The 19,610-nt window shown below is 37.2% G+C and overlaps 1 protein-coding gene across 1 annotated transcript; it reads left to right on the top strand.

Annotated features, from left to right (window-relative positions):
• Positions 1 to 1,731: 1,731 nt before the first annotated feature.
• On the top strand, positions 1,732 to 2,710 carry LOC129737566 (antigen 5 like allergen Cul n 1-like). Its single transcript, XM_055728726.1, has 4 exons — positions 1,732 to 1,750; positions 1,815 to 2,080; positions 2,144 to 2,379; positions 2,448 to 2,710. Exons 1-4 carry the CDS (start codon positions 1,732 to 1,734, stop codon positions 2,689 to 2,691), a joined length of 765 nt encoding a protein of 254 aa, XP_055584701.1. The 3' UTR covers positions 2,692 to 2,710.
• The last annotated feature ends 16,900 nt before the right edge of the window (positions 2,711 to 19,610 follow it).

Genomic DNA, 19,610 nt, shown 5'->3' with positions numbered 1-19,610 from the left:
CGAAAACAGCACGAACACAGTAAGTGCAACACAATTTGATGACACGGCACATCCGAAACGAAACTGTGCTGTGTCTGTGTTGATCTTCTTTTGTTGCGTGTCGGCCGCAACACAGCACAGTACTGCATGCGACACAAAATCCGACACAGTTGACGACACAGTGTGTTCGTGTGCCGGTCCCGAAACGATGAGATTTTAATTGTTGCAAATCTGCCAGCAGGCGAACTGGATAGATTTTTTTCGTTTGCTTTCAAGCTTCTTTCTCGACACAATGTGAGTGAAGAACTTCGCCATGTGAAATACGGAGAAATGCTGTCCAATCAAGCGCGACGGGTTAAAATAGCCTTTCTCGTAAAACACACTGTGTTGCGTGCTAAGCACAACTGTGTTCTTCTCGACACGACACAACTGGGAACTGTGTCGTGTTGATTTGATGCAGCACAACACAATTGAAGTGCTGTGCCAAACCGAAGTGTCGCACACGAAAATTTATGTGTCAGCACTCCAGGATTTGTGTTGCACGATATGTACTGTGCTGTGTTTGTGTTTTTTGTCGGTCCCTGCTCTCTACAATTAGTTTAATTTTAGGATAGCTTTAGTTTTTAGTTTAAAATATATTTTTTTTTTTCACTACAGGATGTTCTCCTTTATAAAAATGCTTGATTGTGCTCAGCAAATTTAAGTCGAATAAATAAATTTTAGTGATTATTAAACTATAGGGCTCTGAAAGTTCATTATTGAACTGAACACCTAATTTAATGTATTAATGTAATATAAATGTAATGATGAATTGGTACTAATAAAGATATATAAAAAAAAAAATTCCCGAAAAATTTTATGGTGTAAAGACAAGTATCCTTTTCAAATGAAAAAGAGGTGAGATGAAAATAGTGTTCCTATTTTTTTCATATGTTCAAAATAGCTTAACTCTATTATGGGGTTTAGCGGGGGGTTGGACAGGACATCAAACGATCGGAAGACTGATATACAATGGATTGTGGGTTCAAGCCAGCCGGAGTATCTCGACAAATTTAGAATCATGAGAAGGTTACTTAGGTACCTTTTCAAGATTCTTTATTTGTTTCGAACAGTTTGAAGGGAGTGAGATGAGTCAAACCTGTCCCAAGCCAGTGGTAACGGACCCCTTGGTAGTGCTGCAATTATTGTTGATGAGTTAAGCATGAACAATATTTGAATATGCGATCGAGACTTCCCGTACCGCCTCGGGTCGAAAGACCTATCAGCCACTGGTGGGTTTTCATACATACATACATACAAAATGAATTGGATTATTTTTAAGGTTTAATTCATAAACTTTATGAATACTGATCTACAAAAAGGACTAATTTCTGCAGCAAATGCTGTAATTGTAGTATTTTTATTTTCTGAAAAAGTGTACTTTTTGATTCTTTGGATTTCAAGGTATGTACATGCTGTACGGACAATTTTCTGATACAGTGTTTGTCTCTATCACACAAATGCCCGGACCACTGTAAGAGGTAGGCAGAAGAAAGATAAAAGCTTGCAGATGTTTTTGCTTATTTGATCAAATAAAATAAAATCGAAACAGTACCTGTGATAAAAAAAAACAAATTGCAAAATGTATTTTAGATTTATTTTTCCGATCAGTGTCAGTCGCACCTGTGCAAATAATTGAACATTGCTTTTAGCTTAGCTATAAAAATGGGCAGCACAAAACAAAAAACACCAAAATTAGAATTAAGTTTCATCATGAAGTCCATACTCGAGGGTGAGATAAAGACAATCAATCTCGTGTACAAGAAAAAAATCAGCATTTATTTTGCTTTCTCTAGCTATTCTAGTTCTAGGATTGGTGCACTTTTCACTGCAAGCAACTAATTACTGTGATCCTGCGCTTTGTGCCCCATCGGTAAAACACATCGGATGCAACGCGTCTACGACATTCGGACAATCTACCGGAAAACTCGTGCCGTTGGGAAGCTCTTCGATATTTGCCATTCTAGATTTACACAACAATTTCCGAAACATCGTTTCGATGGGTTTGGAAAAAAATGGAAACGGCACATACTATCCGCAGGCTAGCCGAATGAGATCTATGGTGAATGTTGAAAAAAAACGTGAAAATTAGCTAATATTAATTTTTGTTATTTCTTACTTCCAGCAATGGGATACTGAGCTGGCATCCCTGGCTACAATCAACGCAAGACAGTGTGAAATGAAGGGCGATGCTTGCCGCAACACTGCCAAGTATCCGGCAGCGGGACAGAATTTGGCCACCTATAGTATGTACGGATTGAATATTACGGTCGATGATATAGCCAACATCATGATCAAAAATTGGTATCGCTATGCGTCGGGAGGCTCGTCTCAAATGCTGCAACGATATCCAACTTCAGGGTACTTCTATACTGTCACAATGTTGCTGAAAGTTAAGAGAACTCAATCTTTTGCGTTTTAAATTTTAGAACAACAATCGCAACATTTACTCAAATGGTGAAGGATACAGCGGACCGAGTTGGATGTGCCATGTCAACCTGGAAGGATGGTATTTGGACGCGATACTACTTGGTGTGTAACTACGCCATTACTAATATTTATGGCAAAGCGACTTACGCGTCGGGAAAAACGGCATCGGGATGTACGCAGGGCCGAAATCCTTCTTACCCTGGTTTGTGCAGCATCAATGAACCTTCAAATTATCAGCCATGAGTAAAAGCCATGAGGGATATGCAACCAACTGATTTTTGATTGCTAGTTTAATCTAAATTGCCCCTTCAGTGTGTAATACCCCAATACCCTTAAATGAAAACAATCAAATAAAATTTCATCCTAAGTGATTTTCCATTCTAGTCATTGCACAAAATTTTAAGTTAATGGTCGGTATGAAGGACTTAAAAGTGAATCTAACAAAAAAATGAGTTTCTGTGGGCAAGCAAAAGCAGACTTTGTTCGTGTAGGCTACTTTCAACAGACACTCTCAACAGTCTCAACACATTTTAAGGTTTGAAATTTTTCATGTATATTTTTCAAAAGTATGCTAGAACTTGTGATTCGGCGACACATGGGACTTGTCACTGACACCGGAACCCACTAGAAGGATGCTGTGTAAGATGATCACAAATCACAAGTCATCGAACTCCCTCAGAAGCAGGTTGCCAAAAAAAAACAGCCGGATGACCTTCTGATTCCAGAATTTTGGCACTTGTCTACAAAGGTACCTATCTATACCGTCCTACAACTTGTCAATGGCAAAGTTTTGGCTTCCTCTCCTGCTGAGTTTGGGTTTGGTTCACATTCGATGGCATTAGCGTGGAAGCAAGAAAAAATCCGACCGGTGCGGTGTGTGATTTGTGTATTTTCGTTTGGCCAAAAGTTTGTTTCTGTCCACACCACATAACGTCGCCACGGTCGGTAGCGCGCGGTTTTTTTTGGGTAGCTGTCAAAATGTCATTTAATTACCATAAATGAAACATAAATCTTACAGGGTAGCATTTTTTTCTCGCTTTCGGTTGAATCTTTTTATGCTGAAGATTTTGTTGTCGCCTCTGCTGGAGCGAGCGGTCTTCCAATTTGGCATTGACGTATCTCCAGTTGAGGATTTTTTTCCCTCTGTTCTGCTCCTTGGACGTGTTATATATTTTCGATATTTTCCCATATTTCGCTGGCCGGGTGATGATGGCTTTTCGATGTGGATATGAAAGAAAAATCTGTATAAAATATTCGAACGTTATTTATGCGCGTGTGCGACGGGGAGCATTTTCGGTGTCATTAATCATGTCAGAGCCGGTCGTTAGCAAGATGATTCTGTAAATGATATCAATGGGTTGTTTTGTACCGAAGCGTTGAAGATTTTGTTCCGTGCATCGGAGCATCTAAATCACGTGATTTGCTTGTCATGTCGAAGGGTCTGTTGGGGAAAATCGAGGAAAAAAATGTCATTCATATACAAATCAAAGATACATATAAATCATTGACTCCCCATTACTTCGTTTACCAAAAGACATCATTTAAACAGTTCATGTATTCTTATTCTTGAAGTTTATTTTCTTCATTTGTATGACTTTTGAGGTACGTTGGCAAGTAACGTTTCAGTAATTTTCTACACTCAGAAAAATCCTATTATGTAGGCCATAAGATTCTAACCTTTGATGAAAATAAATAAAATGTTTCAAAAAAAAAAAACACATTAAGAGATAAAAAATTTTTCGTTTCAAATTTGCTAGATGCAAACTTGATCTAAATTTATGATAATACTTTGAAATTTGGCTTAAAAAGAACTACAAAGATGGCTCTTGCCAGAAGCTCATAATCTCAGCTAACAAATTCAAAAGGGCAAAATTTTAAAATACCATTCATAGAATTTTTCAATTTCTTACTTTATGCATTATTATAGTTGTTAGGTAGTGAAAATAACCCTATGTGTCGCAATCGCAAGTCTTCTAGATTATTTATTATAAGGTTGCAAGATTGCCCGGTTTTATCCCGGCTCGGTTGCCCGGATTTCATTGAAAAATGCTCGGATTTTGCCCGGATTTTTTCACTTTATTCGGCAAATAAACATTAAATTGTGCTGTAAATTTTTTTTACTAAGCCACCAATTTTTGAGCATATTTTGCAAAAATAATCATTAAAGGGGTTTTCAAAGACTAAAATACGATTTTAAATTTGTTCTTGAATTTTGATAACAAAATTATTTTTTTCAATTCTTTTTTCTTTAATTTTGTTGAGTTATTTCTGGGTTTTGCTGCTGAAAAAATTCTGGCAACCTTATTTTACTATCAACTTATGGTCCATAAAAACTCAAAAGGAATAATTTAAATGACAACACATCATGATGCACAGAACCATAGAAATGTCGTAAATGAGTCAGTCGTTAGGCTTAGCATTCCTGAGTTTATCCAGTTAGCATTCATGACAGGAAATTCTCAAAAAAAAACTGAGAAAATCTAAGCAATTTTTCCAATATTTGAAAAAATCTAATCGATGAGACAAGTTCAAAATAAGATATTTGAAATCAACGTTAAAATACCACTTTCACAACAACCACGTTTAAGTAGTTTTTTTTTAATAATTCGTTTATTTGACACGGCTCAAACCTTTCAGTATTACCCCCGTTTAAGTCGTATTTGATTTTGATTTTGATGCGGATATTATACCTCAATATTCTGGCAGCTGGACCACACCAACTTTTTTTTAAAACTCTACGTTGAAAAGCTGGGCTAGTCTAGATAAGCCCATGCCATCTGAAATACTTTTCCTAGATTGATTGGTTTTATTCAGATTTTATCAGTCCTTCATAAGTAAAATAAGTCTACATATTGGAGAAATTTTTTGAAGTGTTCAGTTTAAAAAGTTTGCTAACAAAATATGTTAGTTTAGATTTCATCAAAGGGATTTAATGTTCATAAAAAAGAGAAAGTTCAAACCACTCGCGGACATAATTCGTTTCTGAATCGATCCCCCTAATAAAGGTTTAGTTGTCATTCATAAACCAATGATTTTTGTTCATACACAAATATTCCGAAACAACCTGAGGTGTTAATAATCATCACTTTTTTTAAATGAGTAAAAATTTTAAGGTTTTGAAAAATTAATAAAAAAATTTGCGGAAATTCTGGACTTCCGACTTTTTGAAATGAAAGCTTATTTGTGCTTCCCTTCCAACCAAATTTCATCAATGTTTTCGAAAGCCTTTTTGTTGTATGAGTGAAGCCCGGTGTTCCATCGTCGCATAAAACTTTACGCTCAGCTGACGTCAGTCTGTCAGTGGCCTTATATTCAGAATAGCCAACGATTCTGTTAATTGTCAATAAAGCGTCGTTGGTAAAGATCTATTGCACATTGCTGGTGGCCAAGAATCGGATCATCGAAAAGGCAATCAATTGGTACGGCGGCCAAGTAATTGGAGCACTGCTCACATTAATGAAAGTTTCATTGAGAAAACATATTTTTGTTAAGCTCTGAGCAAGTTAGCAAGTAAATTCTTCAAAGGATGTTCTATGATGCACTCAACAGGAAGGTTGGAATGTTGAAAAAAAGGGTAAACCATGCCTTAGGTGCCAAGGTCGGGTACATTTACCCTACTTTGTACAGACGGAAGTTATCACAGTGCTGCAAAAATGTTTCCACTCATAGTGTTCGGTCCGACAACCGGTCTGAGAATAGACGAGAGAGTACTGCACCGTGAGAGCAAGACGGTTGCTCTCACTGAAAGCGAGATGTGAGCGCCTGGAAAATTCTAGGCGGTTCCATCTGACACAAGCACGTGTTTGTGTGCTTGCTCGTCAGCCTATTTAAGGGCGTATTCTTTGATGCCTTTGAATCCTAGAAAAAGAACTAAAATAAAAGTCGTAATCAAACCACCAAACCGTCAAGATGGGATGGAAGTGAAAGTGTGAATATGATTTGTTAATAGTAGAAAAAGTACTGCAAGAGAAAATAAATTAAGTAAGTCAAAAAAAAGTATCTTCTTAGCTGCTTCGCTCCAACGCCTTGCTCTCGGGTCCAGCTGCCACAATCGGCTCTTTTCAGAGCCCCCCATCCGAAAGAGTTTGGATCTCGGCCAACCAGGCGATCGAGTTCCCCCCCGAGCTTTGGCCGCCAGGCAGCGTCATGAAGACCTGCCTCCACTGATGGGACAACCATGCGTGGTTGTCTCTTGAATTTATGGATATTTTTCAATTTACACGGTTCGAAACGAAACCCGTTGGCTTTCACTGTTGCCCGCAGTTGAAAGAGTGATTCATATGATTGAACCCCTGAAAAACTATTTTCGTTCCATTGAAAGTCCCCCAAAAATGTTGTTGAAGTTTTTCAGTAACGAAATTAACGAAGCATATTTGGTCAGGATTCGAACAGACCAAACTGAATGCCTAAGGGGGCATCCATTAATTACGTAACGCTCCTAGGGGAGGGAGAGAGTAAACTCGAGCGTTACGAATTGTTACATGGGGGAGGGGGGAGGGGGGAAGGTAGGCTCATCGTTACGTAACGATTTTTTCCTAGAAAATTTTAGTCTTATCGCTGCTGTTTTGATATCATGCCATTTTTGCAAAATGATAAGCAAACCAAAATAAGCTTAAAATTTGTAGGCTTCATGATTGAAACTATAGTTTGTAACCTTTCCTCTTTAAAGATTTTGAGAGAGACTCCTTAAAATGTGTATTGAATATCCGTGAAATAACCATTAGAAAACCGAATGCTAGCAACATTTACCCCTAAGAACTTAATTGAACCTTAAGACGGGAATTTTACTATTTTTTTCGCAATTGATTTAAAAAATTCAATTTTGATTATTCCGACGAATATTACAAAATGGGAGTGAATTCGGCATAACAAGCTATGCTCCTTTAACAAAATAAAGTTAACAAGTTAGCCATTAGTTAACAAGCACAGAGCAACTCACATATAGACTATCATTTGATTTTATCAGAAAGTTACCATCAATGAGTACTAAGAAGCGATTTTGATACATATCAATTCCGTTTTGAAGAACGTTAAAAATTTTATGGTAAAATCTTTTCTAACCTTCGAAAATCAGTTTTTTAAAACATGAGAAGAGGGGGGGGGGGGGGGGGGGGGTAATTATCAGCGTTACGTAATTTTCATAGGGGGTATGCCGAAGCGTTACGATTTGTGACATACGGGGGGAGGGGGTAAAAAAGGGAATTTTTTGCGTTACGTAATTTATGGATGCCGCCTAATTGCAAAAAACTGAGTAATCTATTGCTGCAGCTGAAACGAAACATGATAAACTACTTTCCCAATAAAAAATCAAAATATTTTTCCATTTTTTTCTGATTCTATTGAAAAACTATGTTACAGACAGTTGAAAAGAGATCCCCCCATGAAAGATCCCGCCCCGCCAACATCTGTTTTTTTCATCTATCTTTTTTTTTTTTCAGGGATTTTCATCCTGTTATTTTCATCTATCTAGCAGCCTGAGTGAGTACTCATAATAAGCCCACCCATATTCTCTAGCGATTGTTACACCTGCTATGTTTCCGCAGCTTTTACTGTCTCTTTTAAGCCGGATAAACGAAGTGTTTTTCGCAATTTCTGGCGGGAAAATCAAGTTTTTCGGACTGGCGAGCCGACAACAGTAGGGGAGAATGAGGATACTTGATCCCTGGGGATACTTGATTCCTTAGCTATATCTCGAAACTGGAATGTCTTACAAAGATCAAATGTTCTAGAAAAATGTGTCAAAATGAGCAAAATAACAATGCTTGTAGTTTAAAATTTTTTAACAAAATAATTGTTTGAGTTATTGAACTTTGTTTGAAAAATTTCATAAAATGTAACTTGAAGATCTTTTTTCGTCACATTAAAATGTTCCTTACATGGGAAAATTATGAAAAAAAAATTGTTCCAATGTATCAATCGTTCGATCGTAAAATGAACTTCATAATGGCATATTTTCAAAGCAATGGAAAACTCTGAACTTTTTTCAGAAAAAGTTTTCTAAAATGTTGATTATGGGTACAATTGATCCCCAAGATTTGGGTACAATTGATCCCCCTTCCAAAGGGCATATTCTTCTTCTGAATTGGTCGTTATGATTGCTGTTGACGAAATTATTAATATTTATCCAAAAACTAATATTTATCAAACAATTGTCTGAAGAAAAGAGCAAAAATATTTAATTTTCTCTTAATTATAAAAAATTGCGCCTTTAAGTATGCAATGTTATTAGCGTTGAGACAAAGTTATAGAATTTTCTTCTAATGTCTGCTATAAATTGTGAAATGAGAACAAATATGACCAAAATAGTCAATTAACATTCTATCTTGGCGTTTTGTTTGATTAATATACAAGGATTAGGGCTTCCTGAATAAAAGATCAAGTCTCCTTCAAAAGGGGATCAAGTCTCCCCTAACTTCAGAAAAATCGCATTTTTTTTACTCCCACGAAAATGCTTCTAGTTCATCAACGGGTTCAAGTATCGTTCTAATTTTTGGAGCACAGAAACTTGAAGTTACAAGCTGTCAGAAAATGTCAAAGACGGCGAGTTGCTAAATTTTTCCAAAAAGATATGGTGAAAATAAGAAAAGGGGATCAAGTATCCCCACTCTCCCTAACCTTTTCACCACCCACGAGGTGGAAAAATCGAAAAACGAAATGAAAATCAAATGATTTCTTCAAGCAAAATCACTAAATCGAAAAACCAAGCGTCTCCACCAAAATGCACTGCTAGGTAGAATTTCGAAAAAGAGAAAAAAAAGCTAAGGCCTAAAACAGTATGATATAAACACTACACGACACACATCAAAGACAATAAAACGAATTCAACTATTGTAATGGAATAGCGAATATTTTTGCAATGATCGACTGATTGGGGCAACTGGGAAGGGAGTCACACGCTGTTCGTTTTTTGGGATTTATAACTTATTTCTTTTGCTGCGGAGATTGGCCGCAAATCCTATCGATCTCTTTCTTTTCTGGTCCAGGTAAAGAAGTTTGGTCTCGTCCGATGATTAGCACCTCTAGCTTGCTTTCGTAACGAACAGCTAACTCCCATTTCCACGGATTTTTCCCGGGTTTTGTCTCGACTTCGGGGCGGCCCTTAAGGGTCGAAGTACGAATCCCATTCTAGAGTCCCTTCCGCTGGTGGTCTTCCAAACGGAAGTTGCGCTTAAGCCACCTACTTAAAACCGGAAGCGTGTCGGGCCTCTCGTTATAATGTCAGCGCTATCATTATTCACCAAGGTAATACATAATAAACACGACCACACCATTCAAAAAATGGCTGACTATTCCCGCGAAACGCCATCCTCTGCTTGCATTGATTGACTCAAAATTTGCCAATACATTTTTGCTATTCCAAGCAGTATCTAATGCAAATTGCGAAAAAAGTGTTTGTTTTAAAGAATAATTTGGGTTGCCAAAATCGAACGTTTTTTTTAAATCAACTTTTTTCTAAAGATAACTAAACTTTATCATTGGTGTCATTTTCAGTAAATTTTTTCTAATTTTTTTAGTATATTTTAGACACATTCAAAACTATTATTGTTTTGTTTATAATATATTTTATGAGGTATTGTCATATTTATATTTTTTTCACTTTACAAAACTTTTTAGTTTCATTTTTATCATTCCAAGTCTTTTATTTGTATTTGTACTTTATTCTTAAGAAATTTTCATCATATTTGATGTTAAACTTAAATTTATTTCATTTAATTTTTGTTATTGTTGTTATATTTCATCAACATTAAAGAACTAAAATTATTTTTCTAGTGTTTGTCTAAATTATATTGGTTCAGTAAAAATTGAAAACATAGGGTAATGCATCATTTTTTCCTTTAATTTACATTTTAATTCTGCTGATGCTGATTGGAATCTAAAGCAAGGAATAGTTTTTTTTCTATATATTTCAGAAATCGTATTGAAATTCGGAAACAGATACAAGATTCAAATACTCATATGTATTCAAAATTCAGATTTATATTCAGCTGAGTTTTTAAAACGAGTTTCATAATTAAGATATATTTATCAAGATGGCTATTTCGTTGGGGAATTCAAATGGCAAAAGAACGCGTTCTTATAATTTTTATTGTTAGTTCAATTTAAAATTTCTTACCAAGTAATTTCCAAAACCGTAGAATGGGATTATTTGGGATAATTTTTGGACCATTTCCGTAATATTTCTTTTTTTTAGCACCCGATTCATTTTTGATGGTGTATTTTGTTGCCCTGGTCCAAACTAAATCAAAGAAAAAAAAGTTGAAATGGGGTTTCAATTTTAAAACTTTAACACTCCCCCAAATGAGTTGAATAGTGACAGTTGCTTGTTCATTGAGCTTCAATTATTTAGAAGGCAAATTAGTGCATGACTTTTATTTTTGTAAGCCCCAATAAACCCCATTTTTATCACACACATAGAAGAAATGTTGGTGGTGATGCCTAACTCCAGGGGCAAAAAAAATTCAAACAAAATTTGCATTTTCATTTCTAGACTTGCTACGAAAGCTGGAAGCCCTATTCTTATAGAGACATCTTAAAAAGAAATTTTTATCAGTTCTACATTATTTTTCACAATCTTGGAAGATTTTAAACACTTTTATGGACACGTCTCTATTATCCCCAGGTGTAGTAGGCAAAATAATATTTTGTTAAAATGTGTCACCATTCGAAGCAGAACTTGTAGACATGTCACATCACTATTTGAAGTGATGCCAAACAACATTTGTTGTAGTATGAAACTAGGCGATTTTATTAGCTTCAAAAACCTGTTTTTTTTAATTTATTCAAGCAACTTGAAGTAAATCGAATTTATATTTGTTTTTACGCAATAAATCAAGGAACGTTTTGGTCCTGAAGGAGAAAAAAATTATATGTAGATTGCTTGGTATTCGGATCAAGACAATTTTTCCCATTTGCGTTCCAATTCATCCTATTTTACGGTACATAATTCTGAATAAGAAATTTAAATTTGAGTTGATTTTGCCATCTTTTTAATGAAAAAAAAACTGGTTTTTATGTTTTTTAATCATCCACAGAAATTTAATCAATTGATTTTCAATGTTAAATTGTTTTTGAAATTTTTCTGTAAAACAAATTGCAGGGATTTCTATATTTTTTGTGTATTTCAGTCAGTCTGCAGTTTTTTTTTTTTCAAAATGTTATCTATTTTGTTCCTAAGGGATTATATTATTTGATTTTTTTCGTGGCGTTTGCGTTTGATGCCTTCCCAATTTATTTTGATATTCCGTTCTGTTCGAGCATTATTTCGCATAACGTACTGGTTGGCAATAAATTGTATACCCAAAGGCGCATTTGAGAGAACACTTTTATGGTAAAAAAAAACTTGTTTTAAGATGGACTAGCAACATAAAAATTCAAACAAGAAAGTAAAATATGTAACGATAATTATCTTGATACTAATTTGATTCCGGCAAGATTTTTTTTCCACAAGGCAGCTGGAATCATTCTGAAATTTTCTTAAAAGTTGCAGCAATCAGTTGCAAGATTTCTCCGGGAATATGCTTTCAATTAGCTAACGAGATAAATCTAGCCTATACAAGATGAAGAACAAACAGTCAAAAGACATCTTTACCCTCTTCATCAGGCCAATATAATCTCAACTCGACCAGTTGTTGCACAAATTAGTCGAACAAATTCTTTTCCCGTTCCCGCTTCTCGTAATCTCATCTCGGAAAGAGCTTTCCATCTTTGGTTGTTTCCTTTTTTCAGATTTTTTGCTGCCCTCTCTTGGAAGACACTTCAGGACAGCGAACTTGGTCCAGGTCCAGGTGAGGAGGAGTTGACGGGCGAAAGGAGTTATTTCGTATCCCGTGTGAAGTGAACTAATTTGCTGTTAAACTTGACTTTTAACGATTCCTTCCCTCCTCTCGAAAGAAAGCAGCAGCACAAAGGCGAAAGCGCGGACCTGGACCATTTTACTCACTTATCCTTGAGGGTTCCCTCGAGAGGATCCATTAAAATTTTAAAAAGATTTCTCTTGTTGCCAACACTTAGCGATGGTTTTTTTATTCTTTCGTTTGTTGTTTTCTGAACTTTTGAAGAAAGGGGGAACGAAGCTACTACGGCGGCTTGTGTCCGAGTGAAAGCAACTGTAGCTATCATATCGGGACGATTAATGTAAACATTGTGCTTAATTTAAACTGAAGATCCGTATCTTCAAACGTGTCTTTTGAATATTTGGTTAAATTTAATTTACTTAATTAATTTGGATATTGATTTACACAAAATTTTACACTAATATTCAATAGATGTGATCAGATTCGTTTCAGATATGTTGTTATTATTACAAAAGGACTGTTTTTTCGAAAACAAACACTGAATGATCCTGAAAGTATGCAATGGATTTCGTTCTACTAAACTGGAATAAATAAATAAAACACTCGGTGTAAGCGTTTGTGTTTCTTCCTTCGCCAAAACTAACGTCAACCGGCAGCTGCTAATGGATTCCTGGGGTCTTTTCTCATCAGCTGTAAATTGGCCTGGCTTGGAAGCTTTTATTTTTTATTTGTGAGCTGTAATCCAGTCGCAGTTAGAGCGAGCGCAAGTAATTTATGTCCCACTAGCAACAAATTCAGACTTTAGTCAGTGTGGCGAATGCGTTTATCCATTGTGGTGAATGCAAGCAGCCAGCACTCTCAGCTGCGCTGAATTGGTTAGCGAGGATGTTTTTAAGTACTTGATATATTTCTATTTATTTTTGCCTCTTTCTCGTGGCGTGGTAGGGTATGGCATCTCCTTGGCTTACTTTAAATAAATCCACAGCTTTCCGTTTTAAATTTTTTTTTTATCCTTTAATAAGAAAATGAGAAAATGAAAAATACAACAAATTTCTTCCGGGAGATCTTAAAAACACTTGTTGAAAACAAACATTTACCTAATAAACTAGTTTGAGTATTGATTCGGCAAAGCAACTAAATCAAGAATTACGCCAATGTGCTCAAACCCAACCGGCATTAACGAGATACAGCAGACAAATAGAAATTTATTCCATCTTAAGAAGGAGATCCGGATTGCTCCTTTTGAATAATTACGCTCCGCCAAGGACTTCGAATACATATTTGAAAGCGAAATGTGAACTTTTTTCGCGGTCTCAAAGTCAGTTTGAATACTGGTTCGAAGGCTTCAGTAAAGTGATCAATGAAAATCCAATGTCAAGATAGATCTGAAAATATTATGTTAGGATGAGAACCTAACCTGCCTTGTCGTTTTATGGTACTTCATTAGACTGTACCACACATTCCATCTTGTTCCTTTAATTTTGAAAGCGGTTTAGTAAGAAGAGTAAATAATTTTCGGATTATTTTCTGTCTCATACTTTTGCATGTAGAGTTGATGCTGTAAATCCGATGTAAATTTTTAAAGTGTCCCTAACAGCTAACTGAACCGTGTGAACGTCACATCTTATAAATAGCTTTTCAAAATATAGTGAAGTTGGCTCTAAATGAGGGAAACATTTTTAAAAGAATGCTTTGAGGATGTTATAAATATTTGAGATTTTTTCTTCAAGCTCGTGAAGATTCTTCAATGATTTTGATAAAAATGTTAACAGCACTATAGAGCTCCTGATGCTTTCGATTTTGAAAGCACAAATATTAACAAAATCAAACAACTTCCTCAAAACGACTGGCACTTTTTGTTTAAAAATAATTATTTAAAAAAAATATCCATGGCAGACAGACTACTCATACCAACATCAATTTTTAAAGGTGGCATTATGATACATATAATAGTGTCCACCCTTAAACTTGTCGCCGACACAAACGAGATGTGGCTTGAAATTGATTCTTCCAAGCATATAATGTTCAACAAGATCGTCAATATCGCTGTTTGGCCGGTCCTATAATAAAGAAGAAGAAAATAATTACAGTTTGAAACCTAGTTCGATTATTTGCAATTGTTTACCGCAATTTCGCCAAGCGGTGTAGATTAAGCGAACACCAGTAGCACCTCGTAAGAAGCTGTTCAATATAGCTTGTGCTTCTGCCAGTAGCTCACTTGATCCTGGGGGAGGAAGACTGAAATTTGCTGCATCGTTTTCTGCATCGTTTTTTTACTGTTCGGCAAAAAGCCAGCAATTGTGAAAAGATTTGTAATCGTTCAAATTTTAACTTTAGATAATCGGTTTCGTGTAGTGAGTCATGTAACTCAGTTGTTTAGGTGCTAAATTTAGATTTAGCTATATTTTTAGAACAACCATTAATCAAGCCATTTTTATTTATCAGCTTCAAAACTTTGACAAAATTTGAGCGACATAATACGCCTGATTATGCAGGAATTTGCCAGAGCAAAACAAAACCTAAGTAAATCATTGTTTTATGCAAAATTATTTTGAAAACAAATGTGGATCTTTTAATAATAACGTTCAACTGAAAAAGCTTATAAAAGAACATCATTTGCAACCTCATTTCTTATCAACTTTTCTAAAATCTTATAACATCTTTATATTATAATTTCAATTTTTCTTTTAATAAAAAAAGAGACATCTGTAATATAGTCATTTTTGTTATTTAGGTTTGATAGAATATTAAGATTAGTTTAGGTATAAGTAGTATATGATTTAGGTACTCCTTAAGCGGCTTGACCACTGGAGTATTAAAGAAATAATGTAAATAGCAAACTTGAATACTTTTTTTTAGTTTATTACTACTTAGTCTTTGGATGAGGAATTACCATACAGACAAATTTCTTAAAAACTAGGTTATTCTACTTATGTCTAGTTTAAATTTACGTTTACATACATTAAAATCAAACAGATGGTACACTACATTAAAACGTTCACAGCATTTGTCGATTGGGTGGTTTCGACCATACGCAGTACGGTGGTAAGGTATCCAGAGAAACTGGCGTTGTCGGAGCGTCCTCGTGGATACGTATAAATTGACACGCTGGAGTATGTAAGAGCAGTCCACACGATGAGTCAGGGTGTCAAAAATAAAAGTTTGCTGAAGTTCGGTACGACGTTTTTCAAGCGTGGCCAGATTTACAAGGGCGCATCTTTGTTCGTAAGACGGAAGACGAAGCGGTTCAGTCCAGGGAAGGCGCCGTAAAGCATACCTTATAAAACTACGTTGAACTCGTTCAAGGCGGTAGCTCTGTGTGCTCTGAAAAGGAGCCCATATCTGTGCAGCGTATTCCATAATGCTTCGTACTGATGCGCAGTAAACAGCTTTCAAAGTATAGATGTCGTCAAACTCCTCGGTATTTCGACGCAGAAATCCTAATGCAGAAAAACCTTTTGCGGAAGTAATTGCAATATGTTCAGCAAATGTGAGCCTGTTATCAATCTTCACTCCGAGATCTAAAATGGACTTCACGTTTTCAAGATAACTTTCAGATAGGCGGTAGTCAAATTTGACGATGTTTCGTGAGCGAGTAAAATTTACTACCTTGCATTTTTTTTGCATTAGCCTGCATCCCGTTCGAGCGACACCAGCTTTCAAGCCTAGCGATATCATCTTGCAGTGCCATACAATCTATATTACTATGAATCCTCCTAAAAAGCTTCAAATCGTCAGCATACAGGAGCTTGTCGGAGTGGAGTTTTTCACATAGATCATTTACAAATGTAATGAAAAGTAGCGGTCCGAGGTGGCTTCCTTGAGGTACTCCTGACGGGGTTTCGAATATACTAGATCGTGACCCATTTATTTTCGTGAAAGCGCAGCGATTTATGAGATACGACTTGATCCACTCGAGTGACCAAGTTGGAAAACCAAGTCGGTCCAACTTTCTGATAAGTAAATCGTGCGGGACTCGATCGAAAGCTTTAGCAAAATCGATATAAATCGAGTCCACTTGACAACCTTTTTCCAGGCTATTACTGATTGAGCTTACGTAGCACATTAAGTTGCTAACAGTCGACCTCTTCTTCACAAAGCCATGCTGTGATTCGGATATGAACGGTTTAACGGCGGCGTACAGTCTTTCTTGCATCAAAGCTTCGTATACTTTGGAAATAGAATTCAGAATTGAGATGGGACGGTAATTTTCGACTTTGTGCGCATTTCCCGATTTGTATATTGGAGAAATAGCAGCGATTTTCCACGCGCTAGGGAACGATCGTTCATTAAGTGACCGATTTAGAACACTGCAAATCGGACCAGCTAGGGATGCAGCACAATATTTTAAAATCGATGGCGGTATGCAGTCAGGACCTTGACCTTTAGTTGGATCAACAGCGGACCACTTTTCGTAAACATCTTGTTCAGAGAAGCGCGGTAAGGGCAAATTAATGTCATAGGAAGGCAAAGAGTCTAGGTAGCTGTAGTCTTGGCATACATCAGCAGAGCAATACACACTTCGGAAAAAGTCTTCAAACATATTAGCCGACTCGGTTGGACTATTAGCAGTGACACCATTAAAGTTCACGTCTGCAGGGATGGTGGCGTTACGCTTCTTGCTGTTGAAAAGCTTCCAAAATGATGAGGGATCATTTTTGAGGTTTTGCTGGAGACGCAAGATGTGTTGGCGGTAAAGCACGTTATTCAGATTTTTAAATTCACGTTCCAGGAGTCTAAGGTGACATCTACAATTTTCAGAACGATACCGATTAAAAAGTTTTCGGGCCTTTCGTAGCTTATTACGTAATCTTCTAAGGTCGGCATTCCACCAGGCATGCTTCGTTGATTTGATTCTCTGCTGGCGCTTCAGGGGTACATTTTGTTTGAAAATTGAGTAAATTTTAAAATAGAAAATTTCAACGGCGGACTCCACATTGCTTGCTTCTTCCAGAAATTCCCAGTTTGTTGAGTCGAGCGCAGCCGCAACCAGATCGAAGTTACACCTCTTGAAATCAAAATCAAATTCTCCGATGGGCTCTCCTAAGGGGCTCAGTTCTTGATCAAATTCGAAGCATAAGATAAGCGGTTTATGATGACGATCTACAGGAATTATTGGAACGGGTGATTCGAAAATTGACACGTTGGCTGGATCGGTTACAAACGCAAGGTCTAAGAAACGCTGATTGTTGTTCGTTATGCTGCAGATCTGGTATAGACCAGCGGAAAATAGTGTTTCAGTTAATAGAATTTCAGCTTCAGATGAAGCGTTCGTTGGCAGATAACTATTAAGATCTTGATCGTAGGTCCATTGTAGATGAGGAAGATTATAATCCCCGACAACGATTACTGAGTCAAGCGCGGTGGTCATTTTTCCTATTTGTTGAACAGCGGCAGAATGGGATTCGTAGTTACGGAGGCAGCTGTTCGGCCGAAGATAAATACAGCACAGATAGAGCGAGCTCGTGCCAATCTTTACTTTTACTACAACTTGTTCCAGATGTTCACAGTTTTGCAGGGCGACAGGAATTGCATTCAGCTCTTTTTTCACAGCGATCAAAACGCCTCCTCCTCGTTGAGCATTGCTCGTCTCAGAGTTGCGGTCACAACGATAAATATTATAGTTCGATGATAGCTCGCTGTCTTGAATCTTGTGATTTAGCCAAGTTTCGGTGATCAAAATGCAGTCATGATCACTGGCAGAAAGCGCGTTGTGGAAAGCAGCAGTCTTTGTTCGCATACCACCCGCATTTTGGTAGTATAAAGAGATATTCCGGCGGAGAAATTGAGTCGGCGAAAGAGTCGAGGAGATCTGATTATTAGAATCGGGCATCGAACATTGAAGAAGGACTGAGTTTACCACGGGAATGGTTGATTCCGACAAGGTTTCATTATTAGTTGTTAAACTTGAACGGGAGTCACGTACGGTGTTATGGGGTTGACGGTCATTGCTGGAGTTTCGGGTTTCGGTTCCCACGAAAACCCCGGCCTGTTATTGCGTTCGGTGGTAAATTCACGAAAACGAATTCCAACCGGCCATGTTTCCGTGGAAAGAGCTTTGATTTTTAAATGCAATGGCGCTTCTACCTTGTAGGACACGAAAGTTAGTGAGTCAAGGTTCCTTCCCTTGGGAACAAGTTTTGTAACATTAGTTACACTTGCGTCAAGATGTGAACGTATCATTTCAATGACCCGTTCTTCTGGTACCTTAGGCCCTATTCCTGATAAATACAACGTGAATGTCGAGGCGTTTCGCGAGTCAGGCTGGCGTGCAGAGATATCGGCGTCTATGAATTCGTACCTACTGCACACAAACGGGGTGTAGAGCGTCGGTTGGGAGTATCAGCACGAAAGCCTTCGGTTCTTCGGCGTTTAACACTGATAGTAGGAAAAAATCAGTCGATTATCGGAGCGACCAGTTACTGGAGTTGCGAGATTTTTCAGAGGAGATAAATTGGTTCTAATCTCCGCTCTAATTTCTTGAAGAATCATATCACGGATTTCGTTCTTTAAAGCCAACTTGAGCGAATCAATAACGTCTTCGTTGGAAGTTTTCACAGAAATCATCGCATTGGAGAAACGGGCGTTAGAAAGCATTTTTTTTACAGCCAGTACACATCCACACGCAGTGTGAATTGTTTTTAAACATAGTTAGGAGCTCTTGTGTTAGGCCAGAGCAACGCATGCACACTTGGCTCGAGCAAAACCCTTGACACTGCCAAAAGTCTCCTTCGAATTCATTAGCACATTTTTCACAGACATACATCGCGCTCAAAAGTTAAGCCTGAGTCGAATTGTCGAATCACCCCTCGCAAGAAGATTAAATGAAAATAACGAGCTACACTGTGACGTGAGTGGATCAGTTTGTCGAGCTACGCTGCGGAGAGCAGAATGAGCTAGTGAGTTACGCTTTGTTTACCTTCTGCTGGAACCGTAGGAACTCGATGGTCTTGGTTATCTCTCCTATCTGTGCGGTCGGTGTTGATGGTATGATTCCAGTGAAGCAGGCAAATTAATCGGTATTCGGCTAAGCGAGGTAGGTCGGATGAATAAAAACGCAGCAGCAGAAACGGGTGGTTTATTGATGGCAATACTTTTTAACGAATAGTCACCGTTGATTATTATTTTTATGAAAGTTTAATGGCATTGCGGTGAACTTGATACTATGAAAATTCTTGATAGAAGAATTAAAGATTGAAATTAAATGACGGATAGACAAAGCAGATGCTTAATAGAAGAAAATTGAAAGATGTTGAAAATGAGCCAAGAGCATATTTTATGAAAAGCTTCAAAGGTGCGTTCTAGACCCTTTGTCCCACATCAATTGAATGGCTGAGAGAAGTAATAGCGAGAGGCGCAATTACGTTC

The sequence above is a fragment of the Uranotaenia lowii genome, chromosome 1 (assembly GCF_029784155.1).
Source record: "Uranotaenia lowii strain MFRU-FL chromosome 1, ASM2978415v1, whole genome shotgun sequence".
NCBI classification, from domain to species: Eukaryota; Metazoa; Arthropoda; class Insecta; order Diptera; family Culicidae; genus Uranotaenia; species Uranotaenia lowii.
The sequence above is the reverse complement of the archived record's forward strand: the minus strand, read 5'-3'. Positions and strand labels throughout refer to the sequence as shown.

What these genes read in the sequence shown, in the direction of transcription:
- LOC129737566 (XM_055728726.1), top strand. An exon ending in CTAGCCGAATGAGATCTATG is followed by an intron (nt 2,081 to 2,143) that starts GTGAATGTTGAA and finishes TCTTACTTCCAG; the next exon opens with CAATGGGATACTGAGCTGGC. An exon ending in CAACGATATCCAACTTCAGG is followed by an intron (nt 2,380 to 2,447) that starts GTACTTCTATAC and finishes TTTAAATTTTAG; the next exon opens with AACAACAATCGCAACATTTA.